General features: G+C 40.2%; 2 protein-coding genes across 2 annotated transcripts in view; both read left to right on the plus strand.

Annotated features, from left to right (window-relative positions):
* The window catches only part of CTNNA1 (catenin alpha 1), a 202582-nt gene that overhangs the window by 49825 nt on the left and 130785 nt on the right, over positions 1 to 21972 (plus strand). Inside the window, exons 4-7 of the mRNA XM_084637020.1 lie at positions 3849 to 4015; positions 4781 to 4900; positions 10744 to 11010; positions 15420 to 15623. Coding sequence (XP_084493146.1) covers positions 3849 to 4015; positions 4781 to 4900; positions 10744 to 11010; positions 15420 to 15623 — 758 coding nt within the window. The remainder of the gene's footprint in view (positions 1 to 3848; positions 4016 to 4780; positions 4901 to 10743; positions 11011 to 15419; positions 15624 to 21972) is intronic.
* LOC311525098 (uncharacterized protein) lies at positions 17906 to 19987 on the plus strand. Its single transcript, XM_084636902.1, has 2 exons — positions 17906 to 18914; positions 19502 to 19987. The coding sequence occupies exons 1-2, from the start codon at positions 18356 to 18358 to the stop codon at positions 19654 to 19656; spliced, it is 714 nt and encodes a 237-aa protein (XP_084493028.1). The 5' UTR covers positions 17906 to 18355; the 3' UTR covers positions 19657 to 19987.

The following is a 21972-nucleotide window of genomic DNA, read 5'->3' on the forward strand; positions in this document are numbered from 1 at the left end:
TACAGTTTTGCAATTCATGTGTGTCAATTTAAGATTTTTCTATCCTTAACATCTCCAGTTGGAAATGCCGTAACTGGGCAGCTGTAGCTTGATATTTGGAACTGGTTTTGTTTTACAAAAACTCAAAGATGCTTCATGTGGCAAAACACTGAACGCAGCTTATTGCTTATCTTAAATATATTTGTGAAGAACACAGTGGGACCTCATTCTCCATAGTGATCAGACAGCATCCTATTCTAGGGACCATTCTGGGTGGGAGTGAGCAGGGGTGGCAGTTGAGTGCCTTGATGTAAGGTCTAATAGCCCATTTACTCAAGAGAGATGTCCAATCTTACATCATTTAATGAAATATCTAACTTTAACTTTAAAAACTCAATCCCAAAGAACTGCTTACCATTTGGAGACTCTTCCCAGGATATAACACTACTGAACTTGGTTGAGTTCAGAATTAAACTAATTCTAAGCTTTTTAATCTCAAGATTTTTTTTACACATTCCTACAAGTTAAACTCTTCATCAGTTACTGATTTTTTTTTTTCTTTTTTTCTTTAGTAACCATGTCAAGGAGTAGCTGATTAAGCTCCTGTCTGAGGAAAATTTTATTTGGGTTAGATTACTATTGCTACATCTTCACTGTGGAAGAAACTCAGTTTACTATTCCAAGTTCTGTATCATAGACTCATAGACTGAAATCCTGGCTCCACTGAAGTCTGAGATTTTGTCACAGACTTCTGTGGAACCAGGAGTTCACAAGACTTTATCTTACAGAAGAACTTCAAATCAGTTGCAAGAGCACTGAGCACCTTTTCCACCCTCCCTAAACTTGTAACACTTAATTTTTTTCCTTCAAATTTGCAAAAATAAGCCAGACTTATATTTTAGGTATGACTGTCAATCTCTAAAGGTCTTGTGTCCCCTACCACTCCCCAAAATTCATACATGGTTTATAAAGCTGCCTATGCCAATTTTGGGGTACCTATCACCTCATACATTCAAGTTTAGCAATTGGCTTAGTGTTTAACCATTTATTGTACATTCTGGGATTCAACCCCTGGGACTAGCTCTGTCACTGATTTTTAAGTCTACAGACTAGAATGTCCATGGTGGTTTTAAATCAACTGACTGCACCAACATATGGTAATATGAAGTACTGGTGCACTGGGGAAGGCACACTTGGTCAACCTCATAAAAGCTCCCATAAACTTTGTGGTGAGTGGATATAGAAAATAGAAATCCTCAGTCTTAACTAAATGTTAGCTAGAGGATTCTGAGTTCTTTGTTAAAGTTAACTGATTGTGTCTAGATGTAAAAGGAAGTTTTATGTAGAAAGACACAAAGCATTCATGTGTACTGAATACCTTTTCTATAAATGACTAGTGTTAAATGAAGCAACATTTGATGCTCTGATTCCCAAGTGACTGTTCTCTTAACTCAAATGTAATGAAAAGTAGAGGCTGCTTTAGAAACACCTCTCTGAACATTCACAATTGCATGTTCTTTCTGTGGCAGTTGTAACAATTGAATATGTGGATGAGTGATATTAGGAAAATTCACAGCACCTTTAGGTGTCTCGTGATTTATCACCTGGAAATAGACTAGCAAATTTTCTACTGATCCCCAGTGATCCACAGTCCACTGTCTGAGAATCTCTGGCATACTCTGAATTGAAGCAATTGTAGGGGCTTGAGGAAAGGAGGACAGTTGAGATCTTGAAATATGAAGAGCTCCAAGAACCACTTTTATCCCTCATAATTCCAGAAGTATTGTTGTGATCTGAACTACTTCACTGCAGGGGTAGTGTGCAGCACAGGGAAAGAAGTCTAAATGACTCTACTTGCTCCTCTTAATGTGGACGAACTGACTTTTCCACGCTTCTGAATGGCGGTGGAGTCAAACTGAATGAGGGTGTCTAATCACCGAAGTGGCTCTTGCCTCTGCATTGTAATAAGAATAGATTTGTTTTACTTAACAAGTGAAATCCATAGACTACAGTTCAAAAAGTACAGTAGGAATATCACAGTATAATTCAATTTCTTCAATAGACAACTTGCTTGTGTCACTCTTTTTTTTTTTTTAAATCTTTATACTGTGAACCAATTTGCAGCATATTTGGTCTAAATATCAAAACATTTTGGGGTTTTAACTTCCCTGAAGAGGTAGTTTTTAAGCAGCTTTACATCAGTATTATGTAATACCCAACATACAAAGTAAACACACATTCTACTTCTAGCTTGTGAAAACTAATTGAGATACTTTTTAACAATAAGCTGTGTGGTACATTTTCAAGACCATTCACAGTTTAACTTATAACAATCTTTTCAGCTCTGTTTGGGACAGTGTGTTGTGGCTAGCATTGAAAATAGCCAGGATACCTTCTTTTTCGTCAGTGGGAAACTTCAACTGTCTGAACTGTGGTGGTGTTTTTATAAGGACTATAAATAGCCACACTGGGTCTTGACTGAGAGATCCAAGCACCTAGCTGTCATGTTCGGATTCTAGGTATTTAGAAGTAGAAAGCTTGGGCACTGAGTCTGCATCATATAGCCTCTTTCTAGAATGATATATGTACAGGTTTGAGAGATTGTGGTTAAAAACCCTGGAAGTTGCTAGAGACTGCATATGAGCTATTTTAAGCTTGGTGTAGCTGAATTTAACAGTGGGATTGTTGCAGAAATTCCCCAGGGTTAGGCCCTCCTGTACCTTTTGGTAGGAATATAAGAGCCAAATTAAAGTTTTTGTTTGAGGAACTTCAGTTCTGTGTTTCCAGATAATTAAGATAATTGGCTTTTTTCAAAACCTAGACCCTTGTATACACTACAGGTTACTTCGGTACAATTGATGTTGCTCAGGGGTATGAATAATCCACACCCCTGAGCAATGTAAGTTCTATGGACTTAAGCGCTGGTGCAGACAGCATTATGTCAGCTTCTCCTGCTGCCATAGCTACCGCATCTTTCCCGTCAACTTTGAGCATCTCCACCATAAGCGGTACAGTGGCGCAACCATGTCTGTGTGCCTTTACCGATGTAAGTGCAGTAGTGTAGATGTGACCCTAGCATTAACTGGAAGCCAGGAAATTATAGTCCTGTCTTCCCCTCTCCTCTCTTTCTCCCACGCATGTCGGGTCCCCCCCCACCCTCCGGTTTTTCTTCAGAGATAGTCAACTTGAAATTGAGCCAACTAGTTTAGATACTATATTCTACTTTTAAAACAACACTTCCTTGTGTGGATTTTAAATGTTTTCTCCCTTGTTGCTGTGTGAAAGACCCATGCAAACATGGGACTCTGACTATACACAAAGTATTTGTTTATTCAAATGCTTAGTAATCTTGGCTGTAACTTGCAGCAATTTGTAAGGGAGTGAAATTTCCGCAAGTGTATTTAAGTTCACTGTAACCCTTCAAGTTATTCTAAGCATATTTAAACATGATTAGAGACTTCATGTTGTGTGATGTTTCTAAACTTTGTAAGTTGAACCCTTGCAATACCTTCTTTACTGATGCTTTTAGCCTGCTTGCTGAAACTTTGGTAGGTTCCCCCCCCCCCCCACCCAAGGTTCTAGTTCCTCTAGTTTGAAACAAAGGCTAAAACTGAACTTTGTGTGCAAAATATGAATCTAGTGTTTGTGACATTTTTAATGCTTACTGTCCACACTGGGAAGAATGAAGTGCAAGTACCTTCAGATTTATAGTAATCACTGGGTACAGTAACTGAGGAGTGAACACTTTCTGATACTTTCTAAGATTGAACCTATTCAAATAAATCCCTGATCTTTCAAAGTGTAATTCTGAAATGAAGTATGTAACATTCTAAACCTAAGAAAAGATAGTCTTGCTAATATTTGTGCAGGTGACTCAATGAAGAGTGCCTCAGGAGAGTTTGCAGATGATCCCTGCTCTTCAGTGAAACGAGGGAACATGGTACGAGCAGCCCGTGCTCTCCTGTCTGCTGTTACCCGGCTGCTTATCTTGGCTGACATGGCGGATGTCTACAAGCTACTTGTTCAGCTTAAAGTTGTAAGTGTGGTTTTTCCTCTGTAACTCAGTATTTCATTTTCCGTTGTCCAACATATGTTAGGCTTATTCTGACAAGCTGTCTTTTTTTGTGTATTGTCCCTACAACTAGGCTGTTCTGCTCCTGAGTCTGTTGCTCCCAATGCAAACTGGGTCTGTGTTGCCATTCTGTATTTGACTGTTTCAGTTGTTCTAAACATTACGCAGAAGGTATTGAACTCGTATTTAGGATACAATGAGCTGTTAATTATGTGTATTATGATTCCCCAGCTCCCATCCTTATTGGAATATTCTGACACTTCTGATTGTAGTAACTATCAGTTTTATTTTGCTAAATGACTCTGCTGGATACTGTTTGGGGGAAAATTGCACAAACCTCTTGAGGACAGGAGTAACTAAAAACTAGTCCTAACTTCCTGGAAAAAAGTGGGACACTGATAGGTTTGTTGAGGTTTGAAACAGATACTTGTTTTAACAGGTGTGCCCATCCATAATACCATATGTACATACTTGCGTTAATATTGCTTTATCATACTGTGCTCTGGAATTGCCTTTTTAAACACAGAAAAATATGCGAAAGCATATTTCTTGGAGGAAAAACCCATCAGAAAAAGCAGCCCAAACTTAGTCTGCTAGCCTTTCAAGTACATAAAGTTTAAAACAAAAAACAAAAAAAAAACCCCTGCTTGTTAATTGAGCTATAAAATGTCTTGGATTTTTCTGCAAATTGTACACTGGATAGTTAAATATATCTACGCTCTCTTGTAGGTGGAAGAAGGTATCCTGAAATTAAGAAATGCAGGTACTGAACAGGATTTAGGAATACAATACAAAGCGCTCAAACCAGAAGTGGATAAGCTTAATATAATGGCAGCCAAAAGACAGCAGGTACAGTAACAGTACTTTTTTATTTGGTCTTCAGTGTCTTAGGTGTTCTCTCCCCTGCCGCCCTCCCATCCCCCCCAAAAAAAGAAGCCAACAAAAAACTGCAACAACAAAACAACCCAACAAAAAACAAAGCAAAACCACATTTCGAAAACATGACTGGGCCCCTCTGCATGACTTCTGAGCCCAAGGCACTGCTAATAAACATTACATCTTTTGTTGGTTGCTATGCACTACACCCACAGTGTTCAAAAATTGAATCTGCATCCTAGTAAGAACTCTGTTGAGATGTACTATAGTACTTATTATAACAAATTTATAGACAAATACATTTATTTTTAATGGAACAGCCACTAATGCAGTACACACACACTCTCACACACACTCACACACAATATCAGGGACTTGATTTTAAACTTATGGTTCCCACAGCAACTGTAACTTGGCAACATTGCACAATCTGTGCTGTAATATTTTGGTACTTGTGTACAAAACTATACATATAAGTAAGGGAGCAGAATTATGGTTTCTGATAAGTAGTAATACTTCTGAGAGGGTATAGTCTAAACCACAATGTTGCATTAATATAGGTATTTGCATTTAATTAGGGTGTTTGTTTTTGGATTGTCTTATTACCTTGAGCAAATAAACGCTTCAGCAATCTCTCCACTATTTTCTAATCAGCCTCCTTTAAAGGACTTTTTTTTTTTTGGTAGTCAATATCTGTACATCTGAATAATTTGGTGAACGCGGCTTAATCTTAAATGTGTCAATTTGTTTTGCTTAATGGTTTTCCTGTCATGAGTTATTCCTATAGATTAATAAATGTCAGTTACATTGAAAAGTAAAGATGGGTGAATAGTCTTATCAGTTTGAAATGGTGTGGTCTTTCTAAATTAACTATTGCATTAGTGTTCATGCTATTTGTATGACGTAAAACTTCTAGCATATCACTGACTCTCTGTTCATATAAAGGAAGCTAGACTAAGAGACAATTGGATAATGCATATTTTAAAAATGTAATTAGTGAAGTGCAAGACATTTGCCTGAAAACAGTGTGTATATGTATTATAATAAACCTGCAATTGAGATAGGTGGGTGTTTGTGTTGCTAGTCAATCTGCTATGTGAAAGGTTTGTCTTCTGCCACATGAGCAATGTTTGTGCTCATAATGCCTCCTCCGCTTAGTTATAGGTCTTACTTGGCTTCAGTATTATCTATCCCTCCTATATTTCTGCTTGGGATGTTTACTTCACCTTCCCCTTTGCTGTAAGGTATGGCTATTAAACTTAATGTTTCTCTATCAAGTACTTATTGTCCTTCTGAGCATGATGTGACTAGAGCTTTGGGACTCTGAACTTAACAAGACAGTGGCAGAGCTCGGAAAAGAAACTGTGATAGGAGGCCGATCACTGTTTTAATTTCTTCCACTATGAGTAGTGCCTAACTGGTAGCTGACTTCATTGATTTAGTATGTTTTGCCTTTCATAAAGTGCATTAAGTTCCTCGTATGAAAGATGCTGACAAGTATTGGATCTCCTATTTATAATGGTCATACTCCAAAAAGAGTGTTTGGGAAAACTCATGCAGGCATAGTTAAATCCAAATTGGGTGTAAATTGTAGTCACTGGCATAGTGTCTAGATGGAATGAGGCATGGATGAGAGCTAGCTGGTGGAAGCTCAGTCTAAATAAAACTGAAGTGAAGCTGGTTGCTAGAGCATACATCTAGCATTATCTGACCCCCTCATTGTTTTGTTTTGTGCCCATCAAGTATTAAAGGTAGCAATCCAGAAAGTGCTGTTAAGCAACCGCTTGGCAGCAGTGTAAAAAATTTTATTACCTCTTCACTCTAGTTTGGAGATTCTTTCAGATGCAGACCTTGCTACTATCACCTCAAGGCCAGATTCCTGCAACACTGTCCACATGGAACAACCCCTTTTAAATCAGCATGGAAACTGAAGCTAGTCTGTACTGGCTTTCTATGGGTGGTGGAATTTTAAAGTTTGCTTCTGACATATAAATGCACCCTCTTGGGCTAGGTGCTGCATCCAGCTCAATAAATGATGGCTTGGGACTGATTTACCCGAGATGTTTTTCTTCCTTTGCCATACTGCTGCCCCCACCACAGTCACTGAAGGTGCTTGAGCTAGAGCCCACCACACTTCCTATGTACCCAGTCCAAAATAATCTAAACTGGTTGGGCTTCAGGGCATGCTGCAAGATCTGTCTTAGGGATGTAAATACTGTTTAAAAAGTTAACCGCTTAAACGATTAAAAATATCATCTGGGCGTGGCGGCCCATCCCGGGATTAACCTTTTACATCCCTAGTCTGCCCATTTACCTAGTCTTGGGGGATCATAAATGCACATATTTGGAAGAATGGGGAATCTTTTTTTGTTCTAGTCTAGGGAGAGACTTTGTCAAGAGTTACAAATCAGATTAAGGCCTGTGCCTGTAGAGTCCAGGGTAGGCACTGCTTTGTGCTCTGCATTTACTTAAGTCAAAGATACGGTATAAATGTTGAAAGGGAAGTTGTAATTGTAGGTGTTAGTAAAACTAATAAAAATACTTAAACTTTTCAGAAAAAATTTAGTAGCTGTTTTGGGGAATAGATGTATGAATGAATGCTGTATGAGGCTAACAAAGTACATTGGGCATAATGGCTTATTTTTCCAGCAAATTGAACAGCTTCCTGCCTCTCACTGTTTCATTTAAATGTATGTAGACATTAAAAAAGCATCTATCCAGTGCCCTGAGTGTCTTTGCCATATATGGGGAAAAATAAAAAATGAATGCAGCTGCCTCTTTGAACATTAAAAGAGAAGAGGAGGAAAGCCACTCCAGTTGCAGACTTCCCACCCTCACTGCATGCATTCCAGCCCAATGCCTGAAAAATGTTCTACAGAAACTTTCTTATTGGATTACTGATGGCAGCTACCTGACTTATTACTGATATGCTCTGTCTATGTCTAATACTTTCTAATAGTAATAATTTTCACTCTTACTCTGCAGACATCTATCTTCATTGCCAGTAATCTCTTTATTAGCTTCCCAGTTATGCCTTAGCTTTCAGGGATGTGGTAGTCTGTGTTTGTACAGCACTTCTCTTAAATGAGGAAGGTCCTGTTTTTTAAGGAAATATAACTGTGCCAACAAAAGCCCTGGTGTAGATGCAGTTATACCAGCAAAAAGCCTTATAGCTTATTCATTCAGGACACTGGCTTAAGCTATACAAGCCAAAGAAATTGTGTCCATTAAAGAGGTATTGCAGGTATAGCTACATCAGCAACCGCCTTTAAATGTAGGCAAGGCCTAAATATCTGTGAAGATTAGAGAGAGACGGACAGGATTCACTCTGACTGGATGTGGGAGAGGAGAGACTCAATATTAGAACACCTAGGGAAGATTTTAAATGCCCAAAACAACTTCTTAAATGAGACAGAAGAAAAGACAGGGCATTTCTTGAGTAGTCAAATACATTCCTCCTTGTGCAAATCACAGTTGATTAATCTTCCCATTCTTTCTTATGTGCATGTATAAAAGGAAAACACCAAAGGATGATCTGATAGATTTTTTTTTTTTTTTTTTGGTACAGCTAGAGAATTTAAAAATTGAATCTGATCCTAACCGATAGTTCCTGACAAATGTGCATGACATCTTTAGATTCGTGACCAATATTTGTGTGCCATTGTGGGGGTGTATGTGTGTTTTTTGTTTTGTTTTTTAAACGGTGTGACCCTATCCTTGATGTGCTTTATGCAATGGCAGTGGGACTCTCATAGTCTATATGCCCAAGAGGAAAGTGTGAGTCGTCATTGTCTGAGTTACCTGTCCCCCTTTCATGGAAGGAAAACATGCCTTTTTCATGTTCCATTAGTTTTTTCTCTTTGAATACTATTCCTTCTTTCCTTTGGAAAAGAAAGCTTCAATTACTGATATGCCAGGAACCTTTCACCTCAATTACATGTAATGTAGAATGCACTCCTATATCTAGTGTTACAGACTCATTTTCTTGGAATGTATTTGGCCATACATTTAGATTAATTCAAATAAAACATGGCTTTTCACTCTGATTTTTTTCTCCATTTGAGTCTTTAGTGAACTTCAGCACTGGGGAAGGGAGGAAGAAAGGAAATATTTAACTGCAGTGATAAAGTGTTTGGCTCAATGTGGCTTAGAGTGGAAGACTTTGTATTCTGCAAGCTACTATTAGAAAAACTTATTACTACTGCTCTAAAAGATATTTAAGTTCATATACAGCAAAAATGTTCCTAGAACCAGGTGTGGGTCCTTTAAAACATCTTGAAATTACAAATGACAAACCCAAAAGGGGGAGCTTTATGGCCTTTGAATAAATGATTGAGACACTGAAAATTCAGATTTATAATTGGACTTCAGTGCTTATACACTGCTATTGTGTGAAGGATATTAGATAAGTGTGTCTACATCTTGGGAAAAGAAAGTATCTGGAATTTAGTCTGATCTCACACTTGGCAATAAAAACTAACTTGGCTCTTACCACTAATCTAAAAGAATAAATGTTACCCCTTTGAAGATTTAAGAGGAAATACTGTGCAATTATTTGAATGTAGAGTGAGGTTAAGAAAATGAAACTTGTCACTCCAGCCTGTTGCCACATAACAATCCAAAACCTATGTAACCACTGCATCCTGCTGTTTAAAGCTTATCTGCTTTCCTAAACATTAGGAATCAATACAATATGACGGATGATGTCCGGGTCTATTGTCAGTATCACAGGTCAGGGAAATTGCACCTGTATTTCTCCCTCATGGTCCTACAGAGGCACCTACATCTAGGCTTCTGGCTCTGCAGCAGTCACCTGTTTTGGTGGGGAGAAGCAGCTCTCCCCTTTCTGATGGGAGTATTTTAAGGCTGCGCAACTCCACTGTGAATTCCCCAGCAAAGTTGGACTGCCTAAAGCAGGCCTGCTTTGCTTCTCTCCTCAGAGGATATAAACAACTTAACTGTAGCAGTTACACTATCACAGCTTTAAGCAAGCACATTTCTTCTTAAGGTAAAGGCATTATAGCAAAAACATAGGGTTTTTTTTTGTTTTTGTTTTAAATTACACACGTGCTAAGAAGTTTACTAGAGCTCACCCCAACTCCAGCAAGGGCTCTGGCAGGTGAACAGTCCTTCACACCTCATGAAGGGGGTTTTCTGTGGATATAAGTTCATGATTGTCTTGGCTCAGAACAAGCACATCTATGAATTAGAGACTCACTCCAGTCCATTTTGCATCTTTGCTCTGCAGAGACTGTGAATAGGTAATTGGCCAGATAAAGGCTGGTTTCAGAGGTGGGTAATTAGTGTTCTCAACTTTCCTGGAAACTCACTCACCTGCCTGACCCATTGTTTTTAAGTCTTTTGAAGCTCATTATGTTTCCCGGTGTTGACATTAGTGCTCTCTTCCCCTTCGAAGTTAAATACAACCCCATCATCATACATACATACTTGCATTTTTAATACAATGAGCTCATGAGATACTTAGTTAATTCAGTAAGGTTTGTTCAAGATATTGCAGGAAATTGCAATATCTGTCAGTGAGCATTGAAAACAATTATCTGCTCTTATGTCAAGTAATATCTTAGCTTGTAATTTTAGAAAGCAGAATTATGAATGGTTGCATAACATCAGTCTTTATGCAACTGTTCTAAAGGTAGCCAAATTTTTATTAACTGCATGCGTGGGAAGTAATGTTGCCTAGCTGAGGTGTAGCTTCATGTTAAGCAAAGATCATGCTCCTATGCCTCTTCAGGGGAAAGTATGTAGATACTGAGTATCAGAAATGTCTTTCAGTATTGATTAGGTTTTCCTTGCAGGAATTGAAAGATGTGGGTCATCGTGATCAGATGGCTGCAGCTAGAGGAATTCTGCAGAAGAACATTCCTATACTTTACACTGCTTCTCAGGCCTGTCTGCAGCACCCAGATGTAGCAGCTTACAAAGCCAACAGGGACTTGATTTACAAACAACTGCAGCAGGCGGTCACAGGCATCTCAAATGCAGCCCAAGCCACAGCATCTGATGATGCTGCCCAACAGCAAGGAGGAGGGGGAGAGCTGGCTTATGCGCTTAACAACTTTGATGTAAGTATTGAACCTCTTTGAAAAAAGTATACCTTAAATCTGCTTGTAAATCAGTTAAAGACGAGAAAAGCTCATGGGAGTAACTTTGACAACCATGAAATTGTATTTTGAGGGAGGATAATCTGTTATCAATATATAGAGACTACTGTACTTCAGTACAAAGTGATCTTTCAGCTAGTATTAAAGGCTCCCTATTTTTGTGATCATCAAACCTTTCATTGATGATAAAATTAGAATTTATGATGACTGTAAATACACACAAGAGCCATGCTGATTTTGACTGGAGACTTGTGAATTGCCAAATTAAGAGCAAACTAGCCTTTTATAAACAAAATAAAGAGACTTAATCACTATCTTCTGGTCATGATTTTGAAATTAGTATAGCTTTAATTATTTAATACACTATAGCGTGACAGTAAATATTCTCTACTATCTAATACATTCGTGTAGTGTAGTAATAAGTAATGTGCTCTTAATAGCATGGGCTCTCACAACAATGCCACTAGCTCTTTGCTGAAAAATGTTGTATTGTGACCTTTGAGAATTATTCAGTTTGGAGATTATTCAGAGAGGAGGGGTGTATGCCATAAGTGCTCTGAGACTAGTAGAAAACTACTGTTCCAAAAGTCCAAGTGCCTGTTTAATATGACTCATGATGTGGTATCTGGGTGCACTGGGATGAAACTTTACTGGAAACTCATTCAGAATGTTCAGTATGAAGTATCTTTACTGGCACTTGTTTGTCTGTATTACTAGATGGAGGTCACCTCAATCACATACTTTATTGCATGCTTATTAGAGAGATTATTTGGGATACTAGATTAGCTTCAAAATTATTACTGATGGCAGCCTTGGTCTTGGTTTCTGTAGCTACAATGACCTTTGAATAATAAAGAAGTTTTTAGTAATATACTTCATAAAAACCTCCTTTGGGAAACATTTAATACAGATGTTTTTGTTAAGTCTCTCGCACTTCCCACTATTCAGCTAGCCTGCCTCACAGTGGCAACTGTTACTCCCCCTTTTTTCCCCTACCTCTTTTTCTTTACCCACTCTCCTCTATGAACACTTGTTCTCTTACCCTTCCAAAAAAAGGAAAACAAAATAATCTATAAAAATATGCAATAGACATGTGGCAGCCACCTTGCTCACTTTGCTTGTATATTAAATCTCTTTTCCCCCATACACTTAATCTCTAGGCTTTGCCTAAACTAGGGAATTTTTACAGAAAACTCCACCTGTAATTGGGTCAGCTGAATCGATGTTTGCAACATTCAGAAGTCCTAATATAGACTTCAGGCTCTAGCAGCTGCTTTTGGCACCATATTGATTTATAGTTGCTCTGAGTAAGTTTAATTGACATAGTGCCTGAAAATGGCTTGCCAGAGTCCGCCATCTACACTAAGGTTTCCAGTGTTGCTAATGTTTGTGCATTTGAACCAGGGTTAACAATGGTTAAAGAGGCTTCAGAGAAATTTCCAGACAAGTGTTTTAGGTTGTATCCTCTTCTACATTTAACCTAATGGAATCCTTAATCTTGACTGGCACTACTGGGTGCTAACATGAGATTGGCGATTTTATGATTAAGCTTTGTTATATAAAAGCATTCCATATTAAAGAGTAGGTTTGGGGAGATGGTAATGGTAGAACTGCACTGTAGTTCAGCCTTTGGCTTTGCTGATTTAGCTCAAATCGCTAAATGTGGTGTTTCTAGTAGGACCAAGTACCTAACTTTTTGTTCTGCTAATTTAAATAGAAGTGGCTCAAGTGTTGCATGGGTGGGCTTTATGGCCCTCAGACTTCAGCAAGTGAGTCTTCTCTTACAGTGTAGTCAGTGGCTTATTAGGCCAGGGTGAATAGCTATAATGCTTTTACATGCCTTCACTTCCCACTAGAAGAAGGGGGAGAAAGAGAATAGGCGTTCATTGAATCAGACCTTCATCTCTGCATGTAATTCCCTGCTAACAGCCAAGTAGTAAAATGAAAAGGAGTACTTGTGGCACCTTAGAGACTAACCAATTTATCTGAGCATAAGCTTTCGTGAGCTATAGCTCACTTCATCGGATGCATTCAATGAAGTGAGCTGTAGCTCATAAAAGCTTATGCTCAAATAAATTGGTTAGCCTCTAAGGTGCCACAAGTACTCCTTTTCTTTTTGCAAATACAGACAAACACGGCTGTTACTCTGAAACCAGCCAAGTAGCAGTGAGTTCTTGTTGTATAGACTGTGCTTCTGCCTCACTGTGGTATTAGAACCATAATATAACTTTAAATAAGTACCAAAAGATACAAGTCTGGTTAACTATATCTGGCTCCAGTGTAGGGTAGATAAAAATCAATGATTTTAAAAAAACAGACCAAAACACTTTTTTTTATTTAAATCGGATTTTGAGGGAAAAACCTATCTCATCCTGGAATAGGGATTATTAAATCTATCATATGAGGCAATATATTCATGTAATGTTTAAGAAAAGCTTTGTAAATGAATTCCAATAGTTCATGGATTAGGGACCCAATGTTATAGAGTTCCAGGGACTTCTGTATAGATTATTTAGGTTAATCTTTCTATCTGCCCAATGGGACTCATTGCTCAGTCTAGAAGATACCATCAGAGATGCTTTGTTTTGCAGGTCTCGAACTGTGGATGTGTGTCTCCAGAGATAGCATGCTTGTTAACAGCAAAAAGTTTGTAAATAAATAAATAATATATAGAGGTGAGAAATAACAGACCTCAACCCTAGTGTCCCTCTGCAAAATTGTGAACACAGTCAATCCCTTACCTCCTAAGTTCAAAGTTACAAAAAAGTTCAATGAATACAAGATTGTTGGGGGCGGAATACATCTGGACAAGGAGAAGAAGTCTGGAGATAAATGTGAGAAGGAACAGGTAGTAGAAACAAAAGTGAAACTGTTAGAGCAGCATATTCCAGAAGTCTTGAGGTCTTTCTGAGTATAGCCTTCATTGATTTGAGATCTACCATACCATTCTCTCACTAGAAGGGAAAACCTTTAATGTCAGCAGGGCGTAAAAGATACCCAGTTTTGGGTCTCATTTATCTCTTTGTGGTGAAGAATATGTATTAAGGTTATAACAACCAACAAGAATGCCCTTTTATGTAGAAATCCATGATTAAATTGAGTCTTTCTGAATAGTGATTTAAATTATGATTTAAATCGATTTGATTTAAATCAAATCCACCCTGCTCCAGTGCCATACTGGATCAGTAGCATGTCAATAGCTTGTATTGATGGTTCAGATTTGCAGTACTACACTCTAAATGTGTAGGAAGAACACTGTAATGTGCTCTAAAGAGACCCTACGTGCTTCAGAATTCGTGTTTTTTCCACGGTATGCATCCGATGAAGTGAGCTGTAGCTCACGAAAGCTCATGCTCAAATAAATTGGTTAGTCTCTAAGGTGCCACAAGGACTCCTTTTCTTTTTGAGAATTCCTATAGTAGCCGTGGTGTCTAGGAAGAGGAAAAAGTGGCTGCGAAATGAAGTGAGTGTTCTTGGAACTTAGTCCATGTTATGAACTGACTGTCTGAATGTCAATTCAGAAGTTTCAGCTTTCTTTCTAAAGCACCAAAAATGGCGCCGCCGCGCCCCCCCCCCCCCCCCCAATTTCCATAAAAGTTTCTGCAGTTTATTTGAAAAAGTCACATACTTTCAGACTGAAATGAATTTCTGTGATGGCATTATGACCCTTCTTCCCCCCCACCCCAAAAAAGGGATTGAAAATAGATCAGCTGGTGGAGCCTTAACTCTCTCAGTATGAGCTGTGTTGCAGTAAGACTCAATTAATATAAACGAGTGATTTTGCTTGAAGTTATTGACTTCTGTGATGTTTAAATCTTACTGTAAATATTTCACATCAAAACCTTTGCTTCTGAAAACAACTTACATTGTAGCCTGTTCAATTTATCCAGTCGCTTTCCTTCCCTCCCCCTCTGTGTAATCATGCAGAGTATCCCCATAGTTAATCTACACTAGATAAACTTCCAAAATCATCTTGTTTATGATGGGGGTAATTGCATTTGACAGCTGAAATAACTAAGACTTGTACAGATTGAAAGTTACCTAGAGTTCAGTAGCATAACCTGATTTATCAAGGCATTTTTTAATTTGTAATTCCTGTAACATGCTTTCTTGTGGCCAAATTTTGTTTAGCATTGTATGTTGACATTTAGTCATTTCTTGCAGTAATGTAATCCATTGGGGAAGCCTCTAAAAATTTACTAGACTACCTGGGAAAGTTTGTTCTCATCTATCACAAGCACACTTTTTTTTGGTTGTCTTTCAGGATGGAGAATGGATTTGCTGTAACTATTCCAAGACTGACTCATTTTTGATGAAAAATGGTAACCAGTGATGTCAGTTACTGATTACTGTAAACTTTCCTTTACTAGAAACAAATTATTGTGGATCCTTTGAGCTTCAGTGAGGAACGTTTTAGGCCTTCCCTGGAAGAGCGCCTGGAGAGCATCATTAGTGGAGCAGCCCTAATGGCTGATTCATCCTGCACACGTGATGACCGACGGGAACGCATAGTTGCAGAGTGTAATGCAGTGCGACAGGCCTTGCAGGATCTACTTTCAGAGTACATGGGGAATGTAAGTATTCTAGATATCCTAATTTTAAGGTGGTGGTTTTAACTTTTATATAGGAGGACTTTAAAACTAGCAATGAAACTGTATTCCTTGATCTTAAAAAGCATCTTATTTGCATAAAGGGAATAATAATACTGAAAATGAAAACAGTGGGCCTCTTTTTTTCTTTCCTTACTCTTCCAAGAAGCTGCTTATAGCCATAAAATCCTAATTCCAGAAATTGTCTGTTTGAATGCATTCTTAACAAGTTATTGGTTTAAATTTTGTAACATAAAGAAGAATTAGAATGTAATACATAATCAGCAGAACTTTCAATAATTTGGGGATGATGGCAGGAAGGTGTTTTTCAATATCTTTTCAATTAACTTTGTATCTCTGTGTATAATTATTTTTTAATCAAATGTCTGCATTTCAGGATTGATTGTGAGTTACTTTCACTCAATTTGATCAACCATGATGCTTTAATTTTAAATTCACACAGTGAGAATTGCAGTACTTTTCTGGCCCCCCAAAAATCCATTGTTAGCATTGGATTCTGAGCAGTTTGCCCTCAAGGAGTTGAAGTTTAGACTGTCTAAAATGGTTAAAGTATCTATTTGTTTTTTCTCTGTGAAGAACCTGGATACACTTATTTCAGTTATGTCACTCTGAAGATTAGATCAGCCTACATATTTTCGGGCCCATGGCTCTTTTTTCGACTGTCTAACTTTTCTCTACTTCTACCAGACTAGGTAGGAATAGAGGGTAGCCTTTTGCCATGTTGAAAATTGAATAATGGAATGTCTCCATGTTCTGTAATATTAAGCCCTGGACCTATTAACAAAATGTTCAGGAGAAGGTACTGGACTTGAGATGGCAACTTGCAGATGGCAGAATTTATTTAAATAAATGAAAACAAGTGAACTTCTTGAGGGACTGTTAAGTACCCTAGAAAACTAGATAAATGGGCTTATAGGGTGGCTGATGAAGTTAATGATTTGATAACAAAGACAAGAGAGTGTGCATTTCTGAGTGAAAAATTAACTAACCAGAGGCACTGTATTGGGGTGGGGAGTGTTTTTTTATTTCTGACCAACCCATCTAAAGGCTGAAGTAGAAGGAATCCATATATGACAAAAGTGATTAATGGCATGGAAACACCTCCAAGTGTTTGTGGAAAAACAAAGAAAGATTAGGACTGTTTAGTTTAGAGAAGATTTTCAAAATAAGTAATGGTAATGGGGAAGGTAAATAGAAATGCTGTCTTACAATATAGAACAAGGACAGTCAAACAACTGAAAGGCAAAAAACTTCTAACCATTAAAAGAGAATAATTTTTACAATGTACATTTAAACTGTGAAACTCATTGCCACTACACATTAAATGCTTGACAGAATTCAAAAATTAAGTATTTATATGGAAAATGAGAACATCCCCGATTACAGTAGCTCTGAATTTTTTTTTTAAAGAGGGATATAAACTCTTGTATTGCAGATCAGAAGCAAATCACTAACTTATGGCACTTAGGGAAAAAAATTCACCCTGTGGGCAAGATAATTATATTATAGGGTGTTTTACACCTTCATGTGAATCATCTAGGGTGGCAGCTAGATTTTGAGAATACATGCCTACCAGTTGAGAACTAAAACTGTAGCAAGAAGTAAATGTCCTGATTTTTTGATGGGGGAAGGATGAGGATGTTGGAATTTGGTCAGTTGCCAGTACAAGACTTCAAGGTTGTGGATTTATTTCTGCCAGGATGGGTATCTTCTTTGTTTAGCTGTGTACTGTTAACCTGTGTGGTATGTTAGTTAAAAGTATATCTTCTGAGCTGGGAAGAATGTATTCTTATTTATCTTTATTTTTAACACATTGTGAAATTAGTGATGCGTAATGAATTTTTTTTTAGATCCCTGCCCTACTGTGATTATAGGCAGCCTATTTTGGAAAAATGAGATTAGAAGCTCAGTGAAATCAAGTGGAAAAAGCAATTGATAAGTCATGGTGAAAATTTGGGACACCGTTTAAAAATATATATCTCAGCTAGAAAAATCTCAAAAAATGTTTGTCAAAAAAGGAATCACATAGGCAGTTTTTAATGGTGAAAAGGGAACAAAGCGCTGCTACAGAATGTAGCTTTCTTCAGTTGATGTAGACTTGTTTTTCCACAGTCTCTCCTATTAAAAAAAGGAAATTAAGGCTGCAGAAGACCATGATCAAGCATTAAGTCTTTCCTTGAATTGCACAATACTAATTGTGCATCATAAATCTGATGTGAGTGATAGAGGCAGAGGTATTGAAAAGTGCCAAGTTTTGAAATGGAAGACTGAGGTAGGATCATACTGAAAATGTGGGTTTGGGGATAGAAATGTCCTTAGGTAGACACACTTCCAGTGTTAGCCCTGGTCTACACTAGGACTTTAGGTTGAATTTAGCAGCGTTAAATGGATGTAAACATGCACCCGTCCACACGATGAAGCCCTTTATTTCGACTCAAAGGGCTCTTAAAATCTATTTCCGTACTCCACCCCTGACAAGTGGATTAGCACTTAAATCGGCCTTGCCGGGTCGAATTTGGGGTACTTTGGACACAATTCGATGGTATTGGCCTCCGGGGGCTATCCCAGAGTGCTCCATTGTGACTGCTCTGGACAGCACTCTCAACTCAGATGCACTGGCCGGGTAGACGGGAAAAGAACTGCGAACTTTTGAATCTCATTTCCTGTTTGGGCAGCATGGCAAGCTGCAGGTGACCATGCAGAGCTCATCAGCAGAGGTGACCATGATGGAGTCCCAGAATCGCAAAAGAGCTCCAGCATGGACTGAACGGGAGGTACGGGATCTGATCGCTGTATGGGGAGAGGAATCCGTGCTATCAGAACTCCGTTCCAGTTTTCGAAATGCCAAAACCTTTGTCAAAATCTCCCAGGGCATGAAGGACAGAGGCCATAACAGGGATTCGAAGCACTACCATGTGAAACTTAAGGAGCTGGGGCAAGCCTACCAGAAAACCAGAGGGGCGAACGGCCGCTCCGGGTCAGAGCCCCGAACATGCCGCTTCTATGATGAGCTGCATGCCATTTTAGGGGGTTCAACCACCACTACCCCAGCCGTGTTGTTTGACTCCTTCAATGGAGATGGAGGCAACACGGAAGCAGGTTTTGGGGATGAAGAAGATAGCTCACAGCAAGCAAGCGGAGAAACCGGTTTTCCCAACAGCCAGCAACTGTTTCTCACCCTGGACCTGGAGCCAGTACCCCCCGAACCCACCCAAGGCTGCCTCCTGGACCCGGCAGACGGAGAAGGGACCTCTGGTGAGTGTACCTTTTTAAAATACTATACATGGTTTAAAAGCAAGCATGTGAAAGGATTGATTTGCCCTGGCATTCGCGGCTCTCCTGGATGTACTCCCACAGCCTTTGCAAAAGGTTTCTGGGGAGGGCAGCCTTATTGTGTCCTTCATGGTAGGACACTTTACCACTCCAGGCCAGTAACACGTACTCGGGAATCATTGTAGAACAAAGCATTGCAGTGTATGTTTGCTGGCGTTCAAACAACATCCGTTCTGTATCTCTCTGTGTTATCCTCAGGAGAGTGAGATATCCTTCATGGTCTCCTGGTTGAAATAGGGTGCTTTTCCTCAGGGGACATTCAGAGGTGCCTGTTCCTGCTGAGCTGTTTGCCTGCGGCTGAACAGAAATGTTCCTCGCTGTTAGCCACGGGGAGGGGGCAGGGTTGAGAGGGTAGCCACACGGTGGGGGGAGGCAAAATGCGACCTTGTAACGAAAGCACATGTACTATGTATGTAATGTTAACAGCAAGGTTTACCCTGAAAGAGTGTAGCCACTGTTTTATAAAATGTCTTTTTAAATACCGCTGTCCCTTTTTTTTTCTCCACCAGCTGCATGTGTTTCAGTGATCACAGGATCTTCTCCTTCCCAGAGGCTAGTGAAGATTAGAAAGAAAAAAAAACACGCACTTATGATGAAATGTTCTCTGAGCTCGTGCTGTCCTCCCACACTGATAGAGCACAGACGAATGCGTGGAGGCAAATAATGTCAGAGTGCAGGAAAGCACAAAATGACCGGGAGGAGAGGTGGCGGGCTGAAGAAAGTAAGTGGCGGGCTGAAGACAGGGCTCAAATGTGGCGACAGTGTGATGAGGAGGCCGGATTTAATGCTGAGGCTGCTGGAGGACCAAACCAGTATGCTCCAGTGTGTGGTTGAGCTGCAGCAAAGGCAGCCCGAGTACAGACTGCCACTACAGCCCCTGTGTAACCAACCGCCCTCCTTCCCAAGTTCCATAGCCTCCACACCCAGACGCCCAAGAACGTGGTGGGGGGGCCACCGGCCAACCAGCCACTCCACCACAGAGGATTGCCCAAAAAAAAGAAGGCTGGCATTCAATAAATTTTAAAGTTGTAAACTTTTAAAGTGCTGTGTGGCATTTTCCTTCCCTCCTCCACCACCCCTCCTGGGCTACTTTGGTAGTCGTCCCCCTATTTGTGTGATGAATGAATAAAGAATGCATGAATGTGAAGCAGCAATGACTTTATTGCCTCTGCAAGCAATGATTAAAGGGAGGAGGGGAGGGTGGTTAGCTTGCAGAGAAGTAGAGTGAACCAAGGGGTGGGGGGGGTTTCATCAAGGAGAAACAAAGAGAACTTTCACACCGTAGCCTGGCCAGTCATGAAACTGGTTTTCAAAGCTTCTCTGATGTGTACTGCGCCCTCCTGTGCTCTTCTAACCACCCTGGTGTCCGGCTGCGCGTAACGAGCAGCCAGGCAATTTGCCTCAACCTCCCACCCCGCCATAAACGTCTCTCCCTTACTCTCACAGATATTGTGGAGCACACAGCAAGCAGTAATAACAGTGGGAATATTGGTTTCGCTGAGGTCTAAGCGAGTCAATAAACTGCGCCAGCGCGCCTTTAAACGTCCAAATGCACATTCTACCACCATTCTGCATTTGCTCAGCCTGTAGTTGAACAGCTCCTGACTACTGTCCAGGCTGCCTGTGTACAGCTTCATGAGCCATGGCATTAAGGGGTAGGCTGGGTCCCCAAGGATACATATAGGCATTTCAACATCCCCAACAGTTATTTTCTGGTCTGGGAATAAAGTCCCTTCCTGCAGCTTTTGAAACAGACCAGAGTTCCTGAAGATGCGAGCATCATGCACCTTTCCCGGCCATCCCACATTGATGATGGTGAAACGTCCCTTGTGATCCACCAGAGCTTGCAGCACTATTAAAAAGTACCCCTTGCGGTTTATGTACTCGGCAGCTTGGTGCTCCGGTGCCAAGATAGGGATATGGGTTCCGTCTATGGCCCCACCACAGTTAGGGAATCCCATTGCAGCAAAGCCATCCACTATGACCTGCACATTTCCCAGGGTCACTACCCTTGATATCAGCAGATCTTTGATTGCGTGGGCTACTTGCATCACAGCAGCCCCCACAGTAGATTTGCCCACTCCAAATTGATTCCTAACTGAGCGGTAGCTGTCTGGCTTTGCAAGCTTCCACAGGGCTATCGCCACTCGCTTCTCAACTGTGAGGGCTGCTCTCATCTTGGTATTCATGCGCCTCAGGGCAGGGGAAAGCAAGTCACAAAGTTCCATGAAAGTGCCCGTATGCATGCGAAAGTTTCGCAGCCACTGGGAATCGTCCCAGACCCGCAACACTATGCGGTCCCACCAGTCTGTGCTTGTTTCCCGAGCCCAGAATCAGCGTTCCACCGCATGAACCTGCCCCATTAGCACCATGATGCATGCATTGGTAGGGCCCATGCTTTGAGAGAAATCTGTGTCCATGTCCTGATCACTCACGTGACCGCGCTGACATCGCCTCCTCGCCTGGTATCGCTCTGCCAGGTTCTGGTGCTGCATATACTGCTGGATAAAGCATGTGGTGTTTAATGTGCTCCTAATTGCCAAAGTGAGCTGAGCGGCCTCCATGCTTGCTTTGGTATGGCGTCCGCACAGAAAAAAGGTGCAGAACGATTGTCTGCCGTTGCTCTGACGGAGGGAGGGGCGACTGACAACATGGCTTACAGGATTGGCTTCAGGGAGCTAAAATCAACAAAGGGGGTGGCTTAACATCAAGGAGTATTTCAGGCAGGACTTCACGGAGGGTTCCAATAAGAAATGGTGCACCTAAGTTATTGTTCTTATTGGAACAAGGAGGTTAGTCTGGCCTCTGATTGATACATGGCTAGATTTACCTTGCTGCACCTTCTCTGTGAGTGACTGCAGTGTGACCTAGAGGGATGAGTCCCCTAGACGGGGATGGGGGGAAGCAAATGAGTACAAAACAAATCTGGTCTATTTCTTGTTGTGATCCACTCCATCTATCTTTTACATCTTTGGCTGGC

The sequence above is a fragment of the Lepidochelys olivacea genome (assembly GCF_965140295.1).
Source record: "Lepidochelys olivacea isolate rLepOli2 genome assembly, chromosome: 8".
In the NCBI taxonomy this organism is placed as follows: Eukaryota; Metazoa; Chordata; order Testudines; family Cheloniidae; genus Lepidochelys; species Lepidochelys olivacea.